A 25,018-nucleotide genomic window follows, 5' to 3' on the forward strand; every position below is an offset into this window, starting at 1 on the left:
AAAGTCTGGAAGCGAAATCTGGACAATAAAACAAAAAAGACAAACAAAGATTAACAACAGCAGAAATGAAGTTTAGGAGAAAAACTGCAAAGTATACCCTATTTGATCACAAAAGAAACGAAGATATTATAAAATAATTAAACCAAGAACCAGTAATTTAAAAAATTAAAAAATATAAACATAAATGGATGGAACACGTTCAAAGAATGAAAACAAAGATTACCAAAACAAGCTTTAAAGTACAAGCCATTAGGAAAAAGAAAACTAGGACGTCCTCTTAAACGATTCAACGATGACTTCTAAGGCCGGAACAGGCCATACTAGGCCTAAATCCTTGATACGTATGATGATGAGATATAGAGTGGCACAGTCTAAAAATATAAATTTCTCTATATTCAAATTAGCAATCAACCAGCAACTTATTACATGTTTAAGAACAGTTAAAACAAGATGGCAGATCAAAAACAAGGGAGTACGATCCAACAGCCTAAATAATAATAATAATAAATGTAGGATATAAAATATATGCAGGATATTAAAAGAGAAGCTAAATAGTATTTTGAGAACAAACTACTAAGGGAAAAAAAAAAAAAAAAAAAGAATGGATTCCAAAACCGCCGATCTTGCATAGATTCAAATTTCACTCTAAAATTATTAATCTAAAAGAAAAGAGAATTTCAAAAAGAAACAAGTGTAGCCTTTACTGATTCTGAAAAAGCCTTTGATAAAATTAACAGACAAAAATTGTTTAAAAATATTAATCAATTTAAATATACCAAACTGGCTCTTACAATCTATTCAGGAAATTTATACAGTAAATAAAACAGCAGTCAAATTAGAACAAATACTAGAATTGAAAGACATATCAAGAAGAGTGTGGCAAGGATGTACCTTATCACCTTTATATATATAGGTGAAAAAAGCACTAGTTATTCCAATTTATATAAAAAAAAGGAAATAAAATTGACTGTAAGAACTATAGGGAAATTAGTCTGCTAAATGCAGCAATGTTAAAAGAGAAGCTAAATAGTATTGTAGAGAACAAACTACTAGGAAAAAAAGAATGAATTACAAAATTCCTGATCTTGCAATTTTTTTATATATACAGGTAGCCCTCGTATAACGTGGATGTTAGGTTACAAAGAAATGAATATAAATCGCGTCATGCGAGACTCAGATAACATAGAAAAAGTAGGGTTAGGTTACGAAATCGTTTTTTTTTTAATTATATAAACAACAATGACATATCCAACAAAAAAAATATATTTTTATTTAATTCAGGTAATTTATGTAAGTTAAGAAAGCATATAAACTATGAAAAAACATAGTATAAACTCATAAAAATAAAAATTGCAAGTAAACTTCATTGCCCATAATGCCTAAATAGTTTAGGCAAAATAAAATAAAGTGCATGTTTAATCGTCATTGCTATCTTCAAAAGGAACATTTCGTAGATGTTCTTTATTTACGAGTGGCAGGAAGTCGTCATCACTTGAACATCATCTGTATAATTCTCATTGCATACTTCAGCTGGTTTAGTTATCAAGAGGTCAGTAATAAGACCTTGCTTACCACTATGCTGCAACTTTTTTTTTATTAAGTTCATAATATGGAGCTAAACAAATATCCAATTGTCTCGTGAATTTTCCGGAGAGCTCCATTGAAGGATCATTGCCAAGTTTAATTCTTCTGCTAATTTCGTTAAACTGAATTCTTTAACGGATTCATCACAATCAGAATCTTTGGCAGAACTTTCCTAGCCATTTGGTTCAAGGTCATCTATTAATTGTACGAGTTCCTCCTAATTTAAAGTGGCCACTTACAGGGCTTTTGCGATATGGTTGAAAACAAAATTAATGAATTAATTGATGGGGAAATAGATTCACTAATTTTGTTTTCAACCATATCGCAAAAGCCCTGTAAGTGGTCATTACTATAAAAAAAATAATAAAATTTTTACATAAAAAAGCATTACATATTGTATGTAACTCAACAATAAACACTTTATATGGTAACAATTGACATACATGCGTTCTGAAAGGTATTTTCCCCCTAATATAAATTCACTACTTATAACTGCATGCGCGATATGGGCAGACGCAAATTTAACGAAGATAAAATTTGATTTTTATGTCAGACGGTAAAAAATATACGAAAAGATAAAGGGTTATTATAATATGTAGACCGTGTTTTTATCGAAACCGCGTTGTATAAGTACCGTGTTGAACAAGGGTTACTACAATTTGTAGACCGCATTGTATAAGTACCGCGTTGAACAAAGGTTACTACAATTTGTAGACCGTGTTATATCAAAACCGCTTTATATCAAAACAAAAGGTTATGATTCCATTGTATAAGGTCTTGCTTGATCAGGACTCCTATGAATTACTGTGTACAGATTTGGTTACTGGGTTTTCATGATGAAAAGGATATGTTAGAAAGGATTCACAAAGGTGGTAGCTGGTCTTTAGAATGTGAATGCATGAAGCATTCACATTCAATGAAGCATGAAGACAGATTGAAAGAATGTAATTTGTAAAGCATCACAAATAGGAGGGATGTGATTGAGACAAATGAATTGGTCAGGGGTTGTTACCAGATCAACATGGAAGAAATTTTTCATAGAATGGGAGAGGTGGGTTGAACAAGAGGTCATCCCTGGAAATTGAAGAAATGAGGAGCAGGTTCTTTACATGGAGAGTTGGTGAGTGCATTGCCTGAGTGTTGTGAAGGTAGACACACTGAATCAATTTAAGGCATGGTTTGATGAGTGTCGTGTGTGATAGTGTGTACCTCTCACAATAAGTCTGACTCAATGGAGGTCAGATAATAATAATAACAATATAAAATAAATAGAAAAAGAACTGGAAGACCAAGAAAGTGATAGCATGAGACTGGAACAGACGACTTGATCTAAAATCCATGACAGGATGAAAAAGAAGAAATTTGTGTTTTATCTAAAAGTGTTGGTGGAACTGATGTTCTGGTCATAAATTGAGATACTCTGAACTTCGGCGAAGCCTGTACAGTCTACAACAACCAAATCCTCTGTTACATTTTCATGTAGGCAGGACAACAGTTGCCCTGGATAAAATCTTCCAGCCAACAGGTATTAAATCATCAAACTGGGGGAAACTATTTAGGTATGAACCAATATAGGAAGAAGTTGAGGTGAGGTATCCACACTGCTCAGAGGAAAGGACAGGCTTTTGTAATACTATGCATAACAAGGTAGTAGATGAGTTGCACCATCTATATAATACCCCCACTTTAGGAGTCAAAAAAACATGTTTGGACTACAGGGCAAAGACCTGGTTTACTTTTTTCTCCATTTCCTCTAACATGCAACATGATGTTTCCAGAGTTATGTCAGCCATCTCATAGAGTGACCAAATATTTCTTCCTTTTGAAGGTACAGTTTTCAAACTGTTACTTAACGAAGATTACCACAGACAGTATTTAGACTGAACTTAATGCTAAGGATTTAGGAGGCTTCCAAGTCAGCTAGTGCACAATCTTGCTACCAGTTCTGTAAGGTGTGCCTGAAGTGAATATCCAGAGTGGTATGGGGAACGGGGACAATGCAGAGGCTGCAATTTGTGGAGTTGGGTGAGGTTCTTCAGTATGGCTTTGATAAAGAATCTATTATTGTATATTAAATATCCCTCCCAATTCAGCTTAAACAACTATGAAAACTCAAAGTGAAAGATTACAATTGGAAAAAGGCTAATCTCATAACAGCTTTCAGATTCATATTATAAATATACATGGTCAACTTTTCCTAAGAGAAACTCAAATTTCAACCTTCTTATGCATTTCAGCTTTCCCAAGTACACTCTTTTCATTTGAAAAGTGGCATTTGTGCATATGTTCACTCTGATTTCTCATGTCAGCATTTTCAATTTAAAATCTCTTATTTTTAATCTTATATAGCTAAAAATCTCTCAGCCATATTCTATCAAATTCACTTGCTGTCTCTACTATTCTCCTAATACCACCAGCCATTCAAACTGTTTGATTTCCTTTCTTTAATTGCTATTTTTTTTTTTTTTGCAGTTAAAACTTTCCCAATAGCACTGTATTCAACATGGATACCAGTAATCCACTCCAGACAAACTCCTGTTTTATTTTGTCACCTTTTTATTCTCTCTTATTTCAATGACATCTATCCTTTCAGCTTGGAAATTAGCCCACATTCATTCCATTTCTAAGGGTGAAAAATTAAATTACCATACAGTTTCTCTTATTTCAATTCTAATTTGCACAGAAAACCATTAACACTAAACTTCAACAATGCTTGGTAATCTAACAACTAATACATGATCATCAGTACAGATTCCTCCACTGATCTTCTTACTAAAATCATTTAAAAAAAAATGCCATGGAAACATTTGAGGAATTTCAATGGTTATTAACCAGCATTTGTCTGTTTTTTTTTTTGTAAAGGCCTATTAAGTAAGCTCCCCCCTCATACAGTTCTTCTGTAACTAGGTTGACAACAGTCTCACTGGATATGATGACGGATGAATTTCTATCCTCAAACTTAGGAACTAGTGCTAAGTTTAAGGAAAGAGGCACCATTTTCTCTCTCTAATTCTCTTCTTTTTCTATAACAATAATCATCTTACAGTTGGCTGCAAATTCAATCCAGTTTTGTAGATGACCACTGCACTTTTGCAATAAACCTTGCACTGCATCCTCAATTTCCAAAATATCAACTTCTTCAATTCTTATATTCGGTTCTTCAAAGGGATTATGATATCCATATTAATTTTTAATACAGTAATCTTGCCCTACTTCTCACACAAAAAATAATCCTTTTCTTCCAGTCTTATTTTTGACTGCATCCAACCAAATCACTGGACGAGTCCATGCAAATCATCAAAAATCCATCCCACAACTGAATTTAGTTCACACATTTGGAATGGTAGTCCTAAGAGCTAAAAAAAATTGAAGACAGCAAACAGGCTGATTAATGATGAAACAGATTAATTAATGTCTCGCACCAATTCAGTGAATTCACTTTTACATAATAATCTTTGCTTTCATTTTTTTTTTATATACAAACATTTGAATGGTTATTACTCTATTGATAAGAATTGGCATTGGTAATTCTCCCATTCTCCTTTTTCTTCCTCTTCATTTATTCCTTCTGCTGCAATGCTTTTGAAAAGTCCCATTTTATATATTTCCTAAAAGGTTCTTCTTTCTCCTAAACTTTCTGTTCACCCAATGGATTCAATGTACCATACACTGAACAACCTCACATATATGGGATTACCATAAAAAGAATAGCATTGAAGCTATGGGATTTTGCCTGGATATTAAGTATCCCCACCCTTTAAATTGAGCAAATTCACTGTGCCAGTGTTTTCTATAAGAGGACTGAATGTATTCACACAAATTAATAAAAGTAAATTTTGGGACATTTTTTTTTTTTTTTTTATAGGTGAAAGCTCTAAAATTTGGAGTAAGTCCTCCTTGACTGCAGATTTGACTTTCAAAGAAATTTTGAAATCCTCTTTATACATAAACCATCTAGAAAGAGGACTGAGAAAATATCTACTTTGAAGATATATTGTAAGGCAGGGCTGTCCAAAGCACTACCTGGGCCACATGTGGCCTGCCTGCGGTGCGATTTTGTACGGCTCACCTGTGGGTTTTGATTTTCACGAGTGAAAAAATAAAACAATTTGAATCGAATGTGTATTAGATATTTTAATTCTATCACTAATTGATTAATCTCGATGTTGATAATTTTATTTGGTGTTTTTACATCACTATATATATATACACACACACACACACACCCACGTTTTTTTCAAATATTAGATGTGTCAAAGAAGCGTTTTTACACTTTTGTTCCAAAGTGCATGCTCTGGGTGCTCATGGGGAATGTGAGCACATGATTATTGCGCAATTAGTGTTGTTCATTTGTTCAGCTTTCAAGGTTGTGTCGCTGCTGCTCACCAAATTACTAGATACGCATTGTGATGCAGCCCTCGGATATTTTTTTTTTTTTCTAATGTGGCCCTCAGTTGGATAGCCCTGTTGTAAGGGACTAAAGCAAAACTGAATCCCTAAGATAAGAAATTCTTGTTTCATAGAGAGAAGGTACACAAAGAAAGATTGATTATGACCTTGGAGTGGGGTAAATGTTCTTTTCCTACTTTTTTTTTCTTACAGAGGCATGTTTTTTTTTGTTTTGTTTTTTTTTTGTTTGTTAAAAATTGTTTTTGTTCATAAGAGAAACTTAAAGAGCTTGGTTGGCAGAAATTTTATTGGTGATGTTCCACAAATCTGCAGGAGGTGAGGAAGAATGGAAGAACAATGTGTGGTGATCAATCTTGGAAAGTTTAAATCTGGCAGCAGCAACGTGTTCTTTGAAGAGATGTCAATTTCTGTACACTGGTAGATTTTTTGTGATTCAGCAGAATTAAGCTTACACTAAGCCTTAAAAAACTTTGGTGCAACATCATTGTTCCTGTATCTGATTAGAAAAGGAAAATTATTATTATTATTATTTGGGTTCCACCAATATGCTCGCCCACGATAAGTCGATTTTGCCAGTTGGAGTAGCTGCAGGCTGGACAATATAGAATATTTTATATTAAAAAATAACTCTAAATGAAATCTTTTTAATTTGAAGAAAACACAGATTAATATGAGTAATATAAAGGACCATTCTAGTATGCAAATGAACGTATATATTTAAAAAAAAATATCAGTTGTTTTACTGTTCTCCTATTCTTATTATTTATTGACTCCACCTTGGAATGGCTCTCACACAAAGGAAACGTTCTCCAAATGATAACAGAGCATCACCAATCACTTTATGGAACTTCTATTGGCTTATTGGAATATATCATTAAAAACTGGGGAGGTCTTGGGTGAGTAGATTTTTTAATGGCTAGTAGGACTTGCATAAGCTGTTGAGACCTGATTATTGTTATCTTCAGACCTCCACAGAGTCAAAGACGTATAGTGGGAAGTCCCTCTTTCATACACACAGCTCATCATACCATGTCTTAAATACATTTGCAATCTCTGCACAACCACATTCTCCTGCGATGCATTTCCAATCATTCACCACTCTCCATGCAAAACACCTGATTCTTACTCTTTAGCTCATATCCTCATTTATACAACTTCCAGGGATGACCTCTCGTTCTCCTCCATCTCCTACCATTCTATGAAAAACTTTGCCAACTTATGTCTCTATCATCCCTCCTCCTCCTATCCACTACTCTATAAATTACACCTTCCCAACTTATCTTCATATTCAACATTCCAGAGACAGACCAGAAACCACCTCAGTTAATCATCTCTAAACCCTTTCTAATACTTCTTCATCCTTTTGAAAAACTAGGTGACCAAACCTTATACAATGGAACCAGAATCTCCATACAAATTAGGATACAACTTCCTTGGCCTATTGATTTAGATGAAATGGACTCACTGTGAGCTTGCAGTGAAAGTTTTAGATTTCCATAGTTATGTTTTCAAAATTCCAAATATTAATAGAACTATTAATTTTGAAATATTAATACAGATTAACAGAACCATCAGACCTTCTAGAAAGCTTCTACCCTCTACACCCAGGAAAGAAACTTTGGAGCTGCTTTGAGATTTCTTTCCACCAGATACTCTCATCTTATTCAGACACTGTATATAAAATACAGGTAACCCTCGTATAACGCGGTACTTATACAATGCGGTTTCGATATAACGCGGTCTACAAATTGTAGTATCCCTTGTTCAACGTGGTTTCGATATAACGCGGTCTACAATTTCTAGTAACCCTTCATTTATTTATTTTTCATATTTTTCACCGTGGGATTTATCAAATTTTATCTTCATTAAATTTGTGTCTGCCTGTATTGCTCAAGTAGTTAAAAGTATCGAATTTAGTTTTATTTTATCACTGAATAAGGTACTGTACAGAGGCTCTTGCAGTCTGTGTCATTCTCAACAAATAGTGCAATTAGAGACAGATGGAATAAAAATGGCGGGAACTAATAAATCATATGTCCCCTCTCACAGAAACTATGCTGTATAGACTTGAGCAAAATCATATGTTGCACCGAAACACAGTATCTAACTAAAAACTATTGTCCTTTTATTGCATTTGAAATTCTCGATGTCATTACGACAGATCACAAAGGCTAACTTAAAATAAAAGACTACCAAGAAACATGCCATATAATGAATGTGCGAGTTCGCCAGCCACCTCAAATGCAAACAAGAAGCCATAAAATTTAAACAAGGGTTGAAAATTTGTGAGTTGAGCCAGTCAGTAATGAAAAGTTCCATTGGAACGATAAATGACACCCTGTTGTGAATGTGTTAAAACTAATAGTGAATGTTGTTATGGCAGTTTCAAATGTTATGGAATTTGACTGAAGAGAATTAGCATTTCCACTCAACACTTGGTTGCTTTTGTCTTTAGGTTGCGCGATCTTTTGTTAATACCGCACCAATCATCACATGCACGTCTTTATAGCTGCTGTCTTGTGTAAAACAAAATTCAGCTTGTACGTATTGTACGTATTGTTGAAAATTGTCTTCGTTTTCTGCCAGGAAAGCGCATTTAAAATCATAAGTATGTTATTCTCAAGCTGAGCAGTTTATTTTCTGGTGAGTTACATGCATATGTAATGCTTTTTTTATGTAAAAGTTTATTTTTATTGTAATGGCCACTAAAACTGCAACGAAAGGGAAAAAACCAACACTGAAGAAGAAATCATTTCTCTTGAAGAAAAAATTAAAATCTTGGATCGGTTGAAAATTGGAGAAAAACCAGGAGTTGTTGCAAGGACTCTGAATTTAAATGAATCAACAATTCAAACATTCAAACAAAATGAACATAAAATCCAAGAAAGTGTTTATTGCTGGGTCAACGGTAAGTGCAAAGCGCAATTGCTCGTGTTCACGATATTCTAATAGAAAAATGGAGAAATCTCTAATGATTTTGACAGAAGATCGCACTCAAAAGAAAATTCCTTTGGATGGACACCTTATTAAGCAAAAAGCTCTCAAAGTTTATAAACATTTAAAAGAACTTGATCAAGATTCTTCAGAAGAAATCTCTCAGCATGGATTTTTGTGCCAGGAACGGTGGTTCGAAAACTTTAAAAAGCTGTTTTCTTTGTATAATCTTAAAATCCAGGGAGAATCAGCATCAGCAGATGTCGAAGCTGCCTGGAAATACCCAGCTAAACTTTTAAAAATCATTAAAGAAGGTCATATCACAATATTTCTGACTGACATTTCAAAGTCTCTTTGAAATGTCAGTCGACTGTATGTGTGTGTGGTACACACACACACACACACACACACACACACACACACACACACCTTGCTCAAGTGGAGTTGGATGCTGCGGTGCCAATGAAGCTGTAAACCCACACTAGACAGTAACTCTGGATGAATGCAAAGGAATTTTTTGGATTGCATAGCTGATACTAGGCAGTTGTGGGTATTCACAGCTCCATTTAGGTTAAAGTGAGCCTCATCTCCCCAGAAAATCATCGGATCATTCTTCTTTGAGGACATTCATGTCTGGTCCTGTGACCTGCTCAGTTACTGTCAAGAGGTATTGTGATATGATAAACAATTTTGCTTTGCCACAGCAGCAGCACCTGTGCATGGATTCAGTCATTTTCATGCAGGATTCCGAGAGAAACCAAAGTGGATTCTCTTTGGGGCTCCTACATACATTGGTTGATCTGTATAGAAGGTTCTTTGAGAACATTTCACAAAAGCCAGAATGATCAGTCATATTTCCTGCAGCATGGCTGCCCTGTTCACCTGATGCGACTTCTGGCTCCAAGGTATCTCAAAGACAGCTTTTATTGGAATCATCTTGATAACTTGCCTGTGCTGAAAGACAGTATAACATGTGTGCAACATCAATTGTGCACATACAGAATGGATAGAATGCAACCTGGTCATTGAACACATTGTACAAAGGATGCAGTTTGTGGCATACTGGAGAGGGCAGCACATAACAGTACCCTGTGAATGCAATGAGTGTCACTTTTCTTCTTTACACACACACACACACACACACACACATGCAGAAAAATTGCTATATCAACATTAGGTACACCATACAACTCCCTTGGTGGTGAATTTTGGAACTACATCCCCCCTCCACTCCCTCAGATATCACTTCCACATGATGCACAATGTATTCCTGCAAAGTTTCACAGCATTTGGATTGCTAGGTGGCACTCCACAAGACCTTAACTTAAACAGGGATATGTTAATTTTTATATCTGTGTGTGTGCACGCGCACACATGTATTTCATTTTATTTTATTGAGAAGGACATATACTACTACTGTACATCAAAATGACTATCATAAAATAGAAAAGCTGACCTGAAAGGGAGAAATCATTTCTTCTACTTTCACTGTCTCTTATTAAGAAGGCGCCGTGTTCATTTTCAGACAACAGTAATTTTTTTTCTGCCTCTATCCTCTTTATCTTGCCAAAATACCATCTACAATAAATAAATGAACTACTCATTTGGAAGAAATCTTATAATCTACTTAAAAAAAAAAAAAAAAATACATTCAATGCAAACCTATAAGTGTTTTATATCAACCAGTTAGTTTAAAAACATTTCACATAAAGTTGGAATGCAAGGGAGCAAAACAAAAGCATAAATACAGGAATTACTGTGAGCTTAAGAAAAATAATTAAATTTCCTCTGTGTGCATACTTTAAATGCATAAAATTAAACAAGGGGCTATGCTTATTAACTGATGTGGATATCTTTAGAACAATGTTCCATTGCAAAGCAAGCAAGCATACAGCTTGTTTTGCATTTTAAATATCTTAAAAAAAAAAATAAATAAAATTTACCTGATTTCAAAAAATAATAGTATATATTATTAATTACAGTTATACAAATTAGAAATAAATTATCTGGAAATTTAAGGCAAAACTTTACAAAGTTCACATAAAATCATGTTGGTCACATGTAAATACTTAAAAGTTACATATGCTATAGGAGAGGATCTAAAACTCTATAAAACTTTGTAAACAAAAAATAAGATGAGTGTTCAGAAAGCCAAACGTGTTACCTTTTCTTGATGATTTTCCTCCCCTCCCTTGATTAAATACGTAAAAATATGATGGGAAATCAATTAGCTGTTTCCCATCATAAAATGACTGATTGTACAGGGGAAAAACTATATAACTGTTTCAATCCCCCCCCCTTAAAGAGATTTTATTTCTTCCATTTCAGGTATCCATTTCATGTATATATAGGAAATGGTCCAAATGACACTGCCAATATTGTGCTGTAATTATGATGAATTTTTTTTATGATAATACAATTTAAAGCTTAATTAAAATTATATGATATTTAAAGACTTGGGCAATAACTAAAAGAACAGATATGCTAGGTACATAATGGAGATACACAATAGCAGAATTTTTATTTTTTTAAACTGACAATTGAAGATTATGACAGCTATAATAGAGATGAATGCTTAACATGGAGCAGATGTTAATTGCTGAGTTTTCTTTCAGTCACAAATGGGTAGGCTAAGACAGGATGTTGGAAACCAGCTTCTCAAATGACTTAACTGAAATGGTTGTCAAGGTCTTTTTACAACAACATCCAATTATGTAATGTTCATTATTGTTCTGTTATTAGTAGAGTAAACTACTTTAACAGTACATACAGTAGACAAATAATCATTGTTTCATTTGAAGAAAAAATAAACAAATCAATCTTTCTTTGAGAAATCATGAGATATTTTTAATTACATGACCTTTTTTTTAATGATTGAATAAGTATTAAGTAAGGTATCTAGGACATCAAATATTTTAAATTTTATGTGGTAATTTAGTGAAATATGCAGCCTGAATATTTACAGAATATAAAAAGATAGGTAAAAAAAATACTTCATTCTCATCAAATATAGTATAATACTTATGAGAAGATTACTGTGTAATTACTGTCATCAAGGCTGTGAATAACCATTCTCCAACACTGCTAAAGCTATCTAGTCGAGATTATAGTAAACGTTTATAACATTTTGAGTGGGAAAATAATGTATCGCAGTTTATTCCCTTTTTCACATTATTAACAATTGTCTATATTCTTAATTTATTCTTATAGCTGTCTCACATTAAAGTAATCCATAATTTTTAACAATTTACATTTAGCATTAAAATATTCTGCTTCTAACTATATGTAATAAAATTAAATAAAATTTTTTAAAAAATTGACAAATGATAACACATTTCAGGAAAATGTCTCTCGAAGTTTCACTGCTAGTTCCCTCCCCCCCCCACACACACACCCACACACACTATGTACAAAGAATAGCTTTATTTTGACAACAGTATACTCCATTTTCCTCTTACACTGCTGAAACATTCTAAGCTTCATTCATTAAAGAATGGCATGGAAATGCCATTCTTTAATGGGATGAGACAATTTAGTCAATTTCAATGCAACTAAAAACAGTTCCATCTTCCTTCTCAAAAATCTCTGATAAACAGAAGTAGATATTTCATTTTGGGTTTATCTCTTCTAAAAGTTAGTTCACCCCTATAAAGCTGTCAACTACTTTATTTCAGATCTCAGAAAACAGAAAAAAATCTTTTTTTTTTTTTTTTTTTGTTATAGCAAAATATTGCAATTTTTTTTTATTTTGGTTTACCAATAAGAATACAATTTGGTCGGCTAAATCCCAAATTGCCAGCCCATCCTCGTTCGTTCAGTATCAAAGTAGATACCCAACAGGGTGCACCACGAGAAGGTGAGGATTGGACATTAGGTCAGAAGCCCTGGTCGGTTCTCCGCATTCCTTTAAAGGCTATGTGGAGGTCTCCTCTCAGTTATACAGCTTTGACCCTTAAGCAAACCTTGGAGATTCAGTGGCAAACTCTGAAGGAAACATTGATTGATTCTGCCAGAGAGGCATGTGGTGAGGTTGTATGCAAGGATAAAAAAATCAGAACTCCCTGGTGGACACAGGAAGTTAAAGAGGCAGTGAAGGAAAAGAAGAAAGCATATCAAAACTTCCTGGCAAATAAGTCAGCTTTTACTCTTACAGAATACAGAGACAAATGTAAGAAAGCTAAACAGTGTGTAAAACTAGCTAAACAAAAGTCATGGGAGGACTTTGGCAAGAATATAGAAAATAAATATCAAGAAGGTGGCAAAATATTCTGGAGGTTGTTGAAGAAGCTTAGGAATGGAGGAAAGAGTGCTGTAAAAGGAATTAGAGATGATAAAGGTGACATGAAAACAGGAGAAAAAGATATCCTTGAAGTATGGAGTAATTACTTTGAAAAACTGCTAAATGAAACAAGCAGTGATGACAGCACAGTGATAAAAAACACTGACCAGGCATGCAGTCAGGAATACATATCCATACTTGAAGTAGAAAAAGCCTTCAAAGGCTTGAAATGTGGAAAGGCAGCAGGAGTAGATGATATTCGACCAGAAATGCTGAAGTATGGTGGTATAAGAGTCTTACAGTGGCTGCACTGCATAGTTCAGAAAGCCTGGACAGAGGGACGAATTCCCAATGATTGGAGTAGAGCTCTCATAGTACCCATATATAAAAAGGGAAATAAAACTGAATGTGAGAATTACAGAGCTATTTCCCTACTGAGTGTTCCTGGCAAGATCTATGCAAGTATACTTGAGAAACGGTTGAGAAGAATTGTGGAAGAAAAGCTTGGTGAAGAACAAGCTGGATTCAGGCGAAATAGAGGCTGTCAGGATCAGATCTTCACTTTACGGCAAATAGTCGAGAAAGCATGGGAATATAACAAAGATCTGTGTTTAAGTTTTGTCGATTTGGAAAAGGCATATGACAAGGTGCCAAGAGAGAAGCTATTCAATACGCTGCAGTTATATGGTGTCAATGGGGCATTATATCAAGCAATACTTAGTCTTTATTTGAGTTGTGAGTCAGCAGTTAGAATTGAAGGAAGTACAGGAAGATGGTTTAATGTTAAATCTGGTGTGAGACAAGGATGTACATTATCCCCTCTGTTATTCATTATCTATATGGATCACATTATGAAGGAATGTGGTATTAAACCTGATATCAAAATTGGAGATGTTAATGTCAGCTCTTTGCTTTATGCAGATGATGTTATACTTCTAAATAAATCCGCTACAAGTCTGCAAGATTCTCTGACTAAATTGAATAGCTGTTGTAATAGATATGGTATGAAGGTCAGCAATAAAAAGACAAAGACAATGAAAATAGGCAGAATCATTGAAAATGTCAACTGTGTTGTGAATGGAGAACCTGTGGAACAAGTAAAACATTTCAGCTACTTAGGCACAATTTTTACTGAAGATGGTAAACTAAATATAGAAATAGACAACAGAATCAGCAAAGCTGGTATGGCGGGAAGTCAAATAAATAAATTCATATGGAATAAGAAAGAAATTAGTCGGAACACTAAATTAGCTGTATACAAGACAGTGTTCAAACCAATTTTAACTTATGGATCTGAGAGCTGGGTCAGAAGTAAAACATTTGACCAAAGACTAGAGACCGCAGATATGAGAGTCCTGAGAAAGATTAGAGGCGTGAACAGATGGCATCAGTGGCAATATCATATTAAAAATGAGGATATTAGGAAAGAACTTGACATTGTCAGCATCCAGAAATGCGTTAGCAGAGCTAATCTCAGATGGTATGGTCACTTAAATAGAATGGGAGAGGAAAGATTAGCAAAACAAGTGTTCTCTGCCAGGTTGGCAGGAAAACGACCCAGAGGAAGACCAAGATATAGGTGGATTGATACGGTACAAAGTGCCTTAGACGATAGAAATATAAGATCTGATAATGTTGGAGTTTTGACAAGTAACAGACTGATTTGGAGGAAAATTGTAGATAGGAAGTTAGTAATGATGTAATTTTTCATGTAGTACTGTCATATCCTGTACACCCCTTGAGGGTACATGGCAGGAATTTGATGATGATGATGATGATGAAATATTGCAATATAGCAAAATTTTGTTATAGGGTTATTTGTAGACAAAAGTTTAAGAAGAAAGAAAGAAATCAGCTGATGTGATTTCAGATTTTTAGCCGAAACATATTTGCCATTCTGAAATCATCTGATTGTTTTCTTCAGATTTTGCCACTTTCTTTAGACTCCAAACTGTTGTGATCTGATTTGGTTCAAAAGGAACCAAACTCTCACTTTTATCTGCTAATATTTTTATCCACTAATATGAATGTCTATCAAATAGATAGACGTTCATGTTAATCATCCATTAATCTTTTTTATAAAGCTTTTGTAGTTTTTTTTTTCTTTTCAATATGATATATTTTTCTTTTAATTTGCATGGTGCTCCAAGCTGAGTATCAAACAATCGCTTCCTATTATTACAAATTCTTTGTATATTCTCACATTTCTCTTGTATCCTGAACATGTTTTTAAAATTCACTATCAATGAAAGTATAATTTTCATATTGCTTGTGTTCTTTTCATGTGAAGATGAATTGATCAGCATGGATGTTTGTGATTGTCCTTAGGTGTGAGATGAATTTCATGACCTAGTGTGAGACCACTGTCCTTCTTACTGAAGACACTTGAAGTGGCTTGAAAAAGTGCTATGTCTCACCTCCAGAGCAGCATTTCTTAACTATGCAACAAAAATAAAATAAAAAATTCTTAGCCTACTCACAGTAGCAATGTATTATAGGCTTACAACCTTTCGTGAGTGCAAACCACATAAAAAGAGTCAGTCATTCTCATAGAGAAGTGACCAAGTCTTATGCCAGGCACTAAATTATATCTACTAAGATGAGCAAGACTGTCACTTTAATGATAAGCACAATTCTATAGACTACTGGTGGGATCTGTACTTCAGTGCATGGATGAGATATTGAGATTTAGGATTTACAGAGATAAGATTGAGGTTTTTTTGCAAACATGCTGCAAGAGTTAGGAAGTTTTTTTTTGTTCTATTCCTAAAAGCTGTGTAAGAGTTTGTGGTGAGCAAAATAAGGAAGAGTAAATTACTGACATGCAAAGTAGCGGGTGAAATAAATATATTACTAGAAAGTGTTGTGAATGACTTTAGAGGTACAGTATTATATGTTGCTCTAATATATTTATTAGAGCAACGTTTATTATTAAAAGCTAATATATTTATTAGAGCCTTACATTAATTTCACTAGCCTGACAGCTAAGCACTAAAGAAAAGCTTAGACTTCATAATTTGAAGAAACGATATTAAATACCTGTTTATTCCTAAATAATCAACATTTGGACACTTCAAAATGTTTCCCAACTGACCAGGCAGTGTTATTATTATTAGGAGAGACCTCCAGGGAGCCAGGGACTCATCGAAGGAGGCCACATACTATTATTATTATTATTTGACACCTCCAGGGAGTCCAAAGACTCATCGAGGGAGAGTGTGCCAACAGCATCGAACGATTGGTCCCCTTCCAACTACTAACCACGCTCAAACCTACTTAACTTAACTTTCTACTACTCATAGAAAGGCTTAGATGTTGGTTAAACATGCTTATTAAATAATTTAAAGAATTTACAACGTATACAGGATATAAATTAAATTAAACTTTAATCTATATTTCCAATATTTCGGCAACGTCACGTTGCCATCTTCACGGGATCTTTATTTTAAGTTCCTACACGTGCACGTAGGCACTACACGCAGTAAACGAGGGCGAAGCAGGAAGCTATTGTTTCTCCTAAAAGTCCTGATGGTGCCCCCTAGCGGGCTATGTAGGTATTCTTGGCTGCTGGGCTGAAGGTCTTCTGATGTAAGTCTCCCAAATTTGGGGCAGTCTCATGCAACCAAATTTGTTGAGGTTTGGACTGTTCCTTCGGGCTGAGGCTGATTCCATGAATAGCCTTTCAAATTTGAATTTACTACGGTGTATTACCATGGCTTTCTTCCACCGTATTCTGTGGCGTGTATCCACAGCATGGTCTGAAAGACCAGAGTGGCTGTACGGGTGAAAATGGATGTAGTCCTTGTGTTCTGATATTCGCTGTCCTGCCTGTTTGGCCAAAGTAGGACAGCTTACAGCTGCAAGGAACCTGGTAAACACCAGGTAGGTCTAGGGGAACTGGTTGGTCTTTAGTGGAGCGGATAAGGGATGCCAATTTTCTATATGGTCTGTAACATGAGGTCAAGTCATGTTTTTTTAGGATTTTGGTAATTTTTCTGAGGTGCCTCGGATGTAGGGAATGATAATGGATTTAGAGTAATCATTGTTGTGAAAGGGGGTTATTGGTTTCAATATTTTTTGGATTTTATTGGGGGTGGGGGTAGCCATTGGCTGAGAAAGTGTTGAGGATGTGGTTTAGTTCTGTGGTTAGGGCATTGTCATTTGAACAGATAAGTCTTTATTTTAAGTTCCTGTGAAGATGGCAACGTGACGTTGCCGAAATATTGGAAATATAGATTAAAGTTTAATTTATACCCTGTGTACGTTGTAAATTCCTTAAATTATTTAATAAGCATTTATACTGCTTGTGCACGCACACACAACACATTCAATAGCAATCCATTCCAATCACGCACCATTCTATGAGAGAGAAATCTAGCCCTCACCCTCTTCATGGAGGCATTCATTATCAGCTTCCATGAATGCCCTCTTGTCCTTTCCCTACCCTCCATAAAATGAAAAATACCATCAAACTGAAATCCTGTTATGATCTTTCAGAAGTCTCTATGTCTCAAACATATCATAACTCTTTCTCTTGTTTACTAGTGTTTGCAGTCCACAAATTCTCAATCTGTCTTCAATCAATATTCCACAATTGATATCATTTTCAACACACTCCTTTGGGCTCTCTCCACTGTATCAGAATAACAACAGAAACCATGAGACCAGACCTACACAATAGTCCAAGTGAGGTCTTATCAAGGCCTTGTAAAGAGGCAAAATGACATTCTTATCTTTACATGCTAAAGTTCATTTCACCATTGCAATTATCTTTTGAGTTGTATTTGCAATTTTGCTATACGACTCTTGAACTTCAACTTACTATCTACTAACACTCCAAGATCCCTAGGCCTGATCAGTTTCTTCAAACATAATCCCACCAATATAATATGACATTGGATATCTAATCATGCCAAAGTGCATGACTTTACATTTACTGACATTGAAATGACATCCATTTTCCATTGTCCATAATTCCAGTCTATTCATATCATTCTGTGAGTACTGCATATCAGCAGCATTCCTGATTAACCTATCTTTGCATCATCAGCAAATAGCTGTATGTTGCCTGTCAAATCCTTCCCAATATCATTAATGTACAGACCAAGGACTGATCCTTGTGGTACACCACTGGTTATTTTTTTAATTTTTTTATTAATCTTTGTACCGATTATGGTCAGTACTACCCTTACATCACGTCCAGACTCGATATAGACCTAAGTCTTTACAAGTGCTTTACCCTATGCCTGTTCTAGTTATCATTGTAGTCATTCTCTGGTGGCAACACCATGCCACCAGTGTGCCCTGTAGGGCCCTCAAGGAAAGAACTTTTATATCCTTCTGCGTAAGCCCAAGCTGTTTTAAGCCCTTATAGCTATCTGTGCTCCATATGCCATGTAAAGAGATGTGGCACTGGTAAACCTTGGAGTTGCCCCATGCTCCTCCCGTGTCTTACTAACTAGATCTTGGTTATTCTCATAATAGTTTACCTTATTATTTGGCTTATTGGCTAGTAGGCGCCCTGTTCTCACCACCTGGGCATCAACTACCCAAATATCACCATATCTTTTAATCACTAAGTCTAGCTTACGCAAACCCACAAAGGTCCTATGTGGTTCCACCGTAGTCTCCCAACCTTTGTTCTTAAAGCAGTCGTTCAGAATGGAGACCACGATATCATGACTCTGCACATGGACCCCATGGGTGCAGAAGCAACATTGGGCTATATGATACAATGTCTCACTGTAGTGGCAGCCAACCCTACAGTTTGAGTCATCGCTACCCCATCGAGCTGTGAGGGCTTGAGTGGGCAGGGCATTGATTCTCGTCCTGATAAGGTCAATATACTCAAATCCCAGGGAGGAATCTGGTGCCGTCCCTTACCCAATCATGCTGGGTAGGCACCAGATATGACTCTTTTAAAGGAGCACCATCTACAGAACAGTGCAGCAGAGATGCCCATCTCTTGTGTTCTGTGGGTGCTGACTCAATTAAGGTACCTTGATAATGGGACCAGCCTTTAGCCTGCCTAAAGTCTTCTTGTATTAATGGGCTATAGAAAGCCTCTCTGTAGATAGGGGAAGAAGATAGTTCTAACTTCGTGATTCTGGACAGCCGCAGGTGTAGGATCAGCCATCTATGTGATAGAACCCCGAGCCCGTCGGCCTTCACCCTCATCTGAAACTATGCAGTTGTGTGTGGGGGGGATCAGCAGGCAGTCCAAGCCATAATATACTCAAACCCAGGTTAGCCCTGATGAACGGATAGCCCTGTCCATTCGGGACAGAACCGAGATATATGTCCTACCAAGCACCAACTTGTAGTAAAAGAGAAGTAGGAAATAGTAGGAAAGGAGAAACAGTCTTTGCTGGGGCTTGAGAGGAGCTTTCCTCAAAGAAGCAATCCCAGCTTCTAGGATAGAAGAGCCAGAAGACCTTCCCTTTGGGGATGAACATGATACTGAGGTATCTCCACTCTTCCAGGATGGTCAAAGCATGCAACGGCCTCCCGTGCAGGGAAAACTATAGTCTCAACCTTAAGCTGCTTGACATGACCAGAGGGGACAAGAGCTAAAGAGCAAGACTTCTCTACATTAATAGAAAGGCCTCGAATAGAGAAAAAGTCAATTGCCCGGTCAAGGAGTTCCTGCAAGTCTATCTTAGTAGAGGCTATGAGAATAAGATCATCCGCAAAGCCCACAGCATTAAAGGAAGACGCGCCTAGAGAGTAGCCTATACGCAGTGGTGTTCAACCTTTTTTACTATGCGAGCTAGTTTTCTATAAAATGTTATTCGGCGATCTACTCTCTTATATAGATACGTTTCCTCCAACCTGATTACGCACAAATAAACAACTAAAAAAAAAATACACAACTAAAAACTTTGTGTATTTAAAAATTTATTTATCACTTTTAATTATTTTAATACAACAAAAAAAAAAAAAAAAATACATTGGAATAAAATATTTCTCTATTTTGGAAAACCAAAGTTAGAAAAAACAACAGACTGATTACAAACTCACAAGTTACAGGAAATGCTGGTCAATTAAAAAAAAAAAAAAAAAGTTAATGTGAAATTTGGCATTGTTTGGACCTCGCAATATTTTCATAGTCAAGTTGATATGAAGAAGTGGCCAATCACAGACACTCATCCAAATAATCATTTGTAATTTGGTTTCTTAATTGATTTTTTTTATGACGATCATATTTGACACGGATTCTGATAAGTATGTTGATCCGAAACATGACAGAATTTTTTGCGCAATGTCAGTTAATATTGGGAATTTTTCATGTGCATACTTCCAAATGACTTCATTGTTTATTGATTTTAAATGTAAACCATTCTGAATGTTTATTATCTCAAGTTCTACTTCAGCTTAGTTTATGTCAAACAGCCCACTAATTTTATTTGAAATTTCTGTGATGCTCAAGTTTTCTTGAAATGGATTATTGATAAAAGATACAATCATTTCAGTTTTATTAAAATCTTTAAATCTTGAATTTATTTCTTCCTCAACTAATTCTATTACACGAATAAATTCTTTTAAATCATAGCGAAGCATTTCTTGATTTTGTTCAAAAAATTTTAATAAATATGGGAGTTGTCTAAATTCGCAATCATTTATATTTTTCTTTAATAAAAGTAAGTATTGTTGGAAAGTTTTTATTGAACTTAACATGTCAAATAAATTTTTATCTCTACTTTGTAATTCTAAATTTAAATTGCTTAATTTCGTACAGAAATCTACTAAAAATGATAAGTGTAACAACCATCTTTTATCACTCAATTGTGGATAAGTATTTCTTTTTTCATCAAGAAAAATGTTTATATTGTTAATTAATACATGAAATCTTTCTAAAAACTGACTTCTGCTGAGCCAGCGAACATTACTGTACAACGTTGAAAGTTTATTTTTCACTTGGTTAGACTATAATAAATTTAGTTTAATCCTTTATCCAAGTGTGAGCAAAAAAGAGTTTCTCTAAATCCAGAGTAATTTAATAAAAAGGTGGCACACCTTTTGGCAACTCCTATAGGTAAAGATGACCTCGCTATTGCTTCTGCCTGGTATCTCCAACTCTGGGCCTGGCTCCCACTGAAGAGACCTCAATAAAGGTCTAGTCTGAGTAGTGGCTCTTCCCTTAATGCATAACATTATACATATCCGCAAGGAGATGTGTTTTGCATTATGGGAGATACTGAGATAGGAGTGATGTTAGCTTGGTCCACCTTTGCAACGAGTTGCCCGGTGTTGTACTACCTTACCCCAGTCCTGAAGATACTTTCAGGTGCAAACTGTGTTTGCTCACACTTGGATAAAGGATTAAACTAAATTTATTATAGTCTAACCAAGTGAAAAATAAACTTTCAATATCTTTCTCTAAATCCAGAGTAATTTAATAAAAAGGTGGCACACCTTTTGGCAACTCCTATAGGTAGAGATGACCTTGCTAATGCTTCTGCTTGGTATCTCCACTTGGGCCTGGCTTCCACTGAAGAGACCTCAATAAAGGTCAAAACTAGTCTGGGTAGTGGCCCTTCCCTTAGTGCATTATACATATCCTCAAGGAGATGTGTTGTGCATTATGGGAGATACTGAGATAGGAGTGATGTTACCTTGGTCCACCTTTGCAACGAGTTGCCCGGTGTTGTACTACCTTACCCCAATCCTGAAGATACGTTCAGGTGCAAACTTTGTTTGCTCACACTTAGATAAAGGATTAAACTAAATTTATTATTATTGTACAACAGAAGTTCCCTATCATCATCATCTGCCTGTAATTTAAATAACCGCCATTGCAGGGCTTTTCCTCCAACAGAATTTACAATTTTAAATGTAATATCCAAAACACCTTTTGTGTTTAATCTTTTACTACACAGTACTTGTTGGTGGATAATACAGTGGTACGTTAAAATATCTGGATATTTGTCATAGTTTTTACATAATGAAATGAAGCCTGATTTATTACCTATCATTGCAGGAGCACCATCAGTAGTAATAGACACAAGTTTGTGTTGTTTCACAAATTCATCAAATGCCGAAAAAATGTCTTCTCCCCTAGTCCTTTCCAATAATGGTATAATTTTCAAAAGTTCTTTACTTGAATAATCTTGAAATACTGCGAATAAATACCATTAACTGAGCAAAATCAGTAAAGTTGTTTGATTCATCAAATTGTAATGAAAACGCAACACACTGGTGAATGTCTGACATTAACCTGGCCTGGAAACTTTTCTCCGGCAATTTGAAACGTCTGCTGCCTAGAAGCAGTGTCTCTCTCTCTCTCTCTCTCTCTCTAGCGATGTCTCGAACCGAGAAGGAGTTCTCTCAAGCAACGTGGATCCGGGCAGTCTCTCTCTGACGGTGACTCTGGACCGGGCGGCCTCCTCTCTGACAGCGATTCTGGAACCGGAACCCCTTCTGCTTGCTTCAGTCCCTTTTTATTAGGCCTACTCTGAAACCTCGCAAGAAGTTTGGCAACCCCCAAAGAATCAGTATGAGTCTTTCATCGTAAGTTTCAAGTTCAGCACGCCTTTTGTTCTCCTCCGCTTTCTTTTGATTGCAAGTTGCCGGCCATTGGAAAGTTGTTTGAACTCTTTCTGACTGACTTCAAGGATGTTTACACTTGGAGCCTGCAAGCCTTTCTCATACATATGTTTCAATAGCAATCTTTCTAATGCTGCCATGTACAGCTTCGGTGACAAAAACATTGTCTTTGTTTTTAACACTCTAACATATTCTTATTAAAGCAGTATATACAGTTAGCTTCAAAAGAGTTATTTACAAAAACATCTAATATAAACTATAACGAGACAAACAAAGTTTATTTTTTTTACAATATTCACATGAGACTTAACCTAAGTAAAAAATCGATGTAATGTGCTTTGGAATATTTAATATTTAAGCTACAATCGAGTTTTTTACACTTTGCTTATAATCGTATTCACTCAGCTCGCTATTTGACTTCCACTGATCCAAATTAATTCATTTACCCGGACTTATAAGAAAATTACTGATTTGACAATTTTAACGAAAAATAAATAAACAATAGCAATACATTTAAAGCAAATTAAAAATAATACAAAATAATGATAAATAAAATATTATGTTTTCAGTTTTAATTAAATTTGTAAGTAAGGAAGAATACACAAGAGATCGACCAGTCAATCGTGATCGATGGGTTGAACACCCCTGCTATGTGGCTAGGAAGAGAGTGAAGAAACTCATCTATGACGCAGTTAAAGAAAAGGGGAGATAGAGGATCACCCTGGCAAACACCCCGCACTGCAAGAAATAGGTCACTAGAATCACTACTCTGTAGTGATAGTGATGGAGTTAACCAAGTATAGCTCCATAACATAGGAAAGAAAGGGTCCTAGACATCCAGCAATAGACAAGACTCGAAGGAGAGCAGGAAGGGAGATGCTATCAAAAGCCTTTTGGAGGTCCAGCGACGCCATATATAGAAGCTTAAGGCAGCATGGGGAATCAGAGAGAAGAGAAGAGAAATAGATATATATATTCTCGGCACAGCCGTCGGAAGGGACAAAAGTTCTCTGTCTATAATCATGCTGTATATGTTGCTGAAGTCGTTTCCCTAGATTTTATGATAGAGTCTAAGTATCTGCAATTTATGCAATGGCCTTCTAAAAGTATCATGGGTACCCATTCCCCTTGTCCAACTTGATGGTAACATTATTATAGAATGTGAGCAAGTTACTAAAACACAACCTTCCCTTAGTAAACCCTTACTGCTCATTGCAAAGTATAGATTCTTTATCATTTCTGAATGCAAGCCCAAACCAATTTTTCCAAAATCTTCACCACCACTCCTGAGATACTGATTGGTCGATAGTCGGATACATCAGTCTTTGCACCACCCTCGTGCAATGGGATTGCTATACATTCTTTCCACTACTGCAAAATGTTCTCTGTTCTGAGACTCAAATTATATAGCCTGGTCAAAGGAATAGCCAGTTCAGCTGAACACTGATATCCTAACACCCCCATTGCTGAATTCTTATTCAGTTTGTGAAAAAGATCTAATACTTCCTCCAGTTTTTTCATCCAGATGAAGAGGTAGCAGTGAACTCAATGTTGGATACTCCAGCTTTTGGCTTTTTATAGCTTTTAACAAAATGGGCACTCATTAGTTGAAAAACCTGTTTTGCATCTATCACCTTTACACCATCTGCATTCAGCATTATTCTTTCAATTTCACCGTTTCTTTTACTTGCAGTATATCGATAGAATTCTTGTGAAATATGAGCTGTCAAAAATTAACAAATATTTAATATCCTTCTTTGAATAACTTTATTTAAAAAAAAAAACAAAAAAAAACTGAAGATTCTAGACTGCTCTTTTCATGCTATATAAAGTAGTGACTCACAAATTTTACTTTCTAAAAGATGATAATTTTTCATAGGCACCAGAAAATTTCTCCAACACTGCTACAGAACTGCTAGTAAGCATGTAATTCTTAATGTATGTGCCAACTTGTTCGCTTGTGATCGACAATTATACCGATGAAACATAAAACAATCCAGTGACAATAAGACTAGACTGACCAACTTTTTTTCTAGCCCTAATTACTATATAAATGTAAATTTAAAGAAGCATCTGATTCTTGTTAACAATCTAAATCTCAACAGTAATGAAGGCCTAAATTCTCAATATAGAGGGTTCACATTTGCTCAAATAACTTTTGTTGCAAGAGGCTAACAATATTTCCTAATTTAAATAATGGGGGGGGGAGATCTAGATCAACTGTGTCGAAAACAAAATAAAATGAACTAGGACTAAGTCTCCAGT

General features: G+C 35.4%; 1 protein-coding gene across 1 annotated transcript in view; it reads right to left on the reverse strand.

The window, feature by feature from the left end:
- LOC150107357 (tyrosine-protein kinase Src42A-like) overlaps positions 1 to 25,018 on the reverse strand; it is a 254,034-nt gene that overhangs the window by 121,757 nt on the left and 107,259 nt on the right. Inside the window, exon 2 of the mRNA XM_090391222.1 lies at positions 10,385 to 10,506. Within this exon, the coding sequence (XP_090247348.1) occupies positions 10,385 to 10,506 (122 nt within the window). The remainder of the gene's footprint in view (positions 1 to 10,384; positions 10,507 to 25,018) is intronic.

This window comes from Typopeltis vanoorti, chromosome 4 (assembly GCF_054136105.1).
Source record: "Typopeltis vanoorti isolate ZY-2024b chromosome 4, IOZ_Tvanoo_1.0, whole genome shotgun sequence".
NCBI lineage: Eukaryota > Metazoa > Arthropoda > Arachnida > Uropygi > Thelyphonidae > Typopeltis > Typopeltis vanoorti.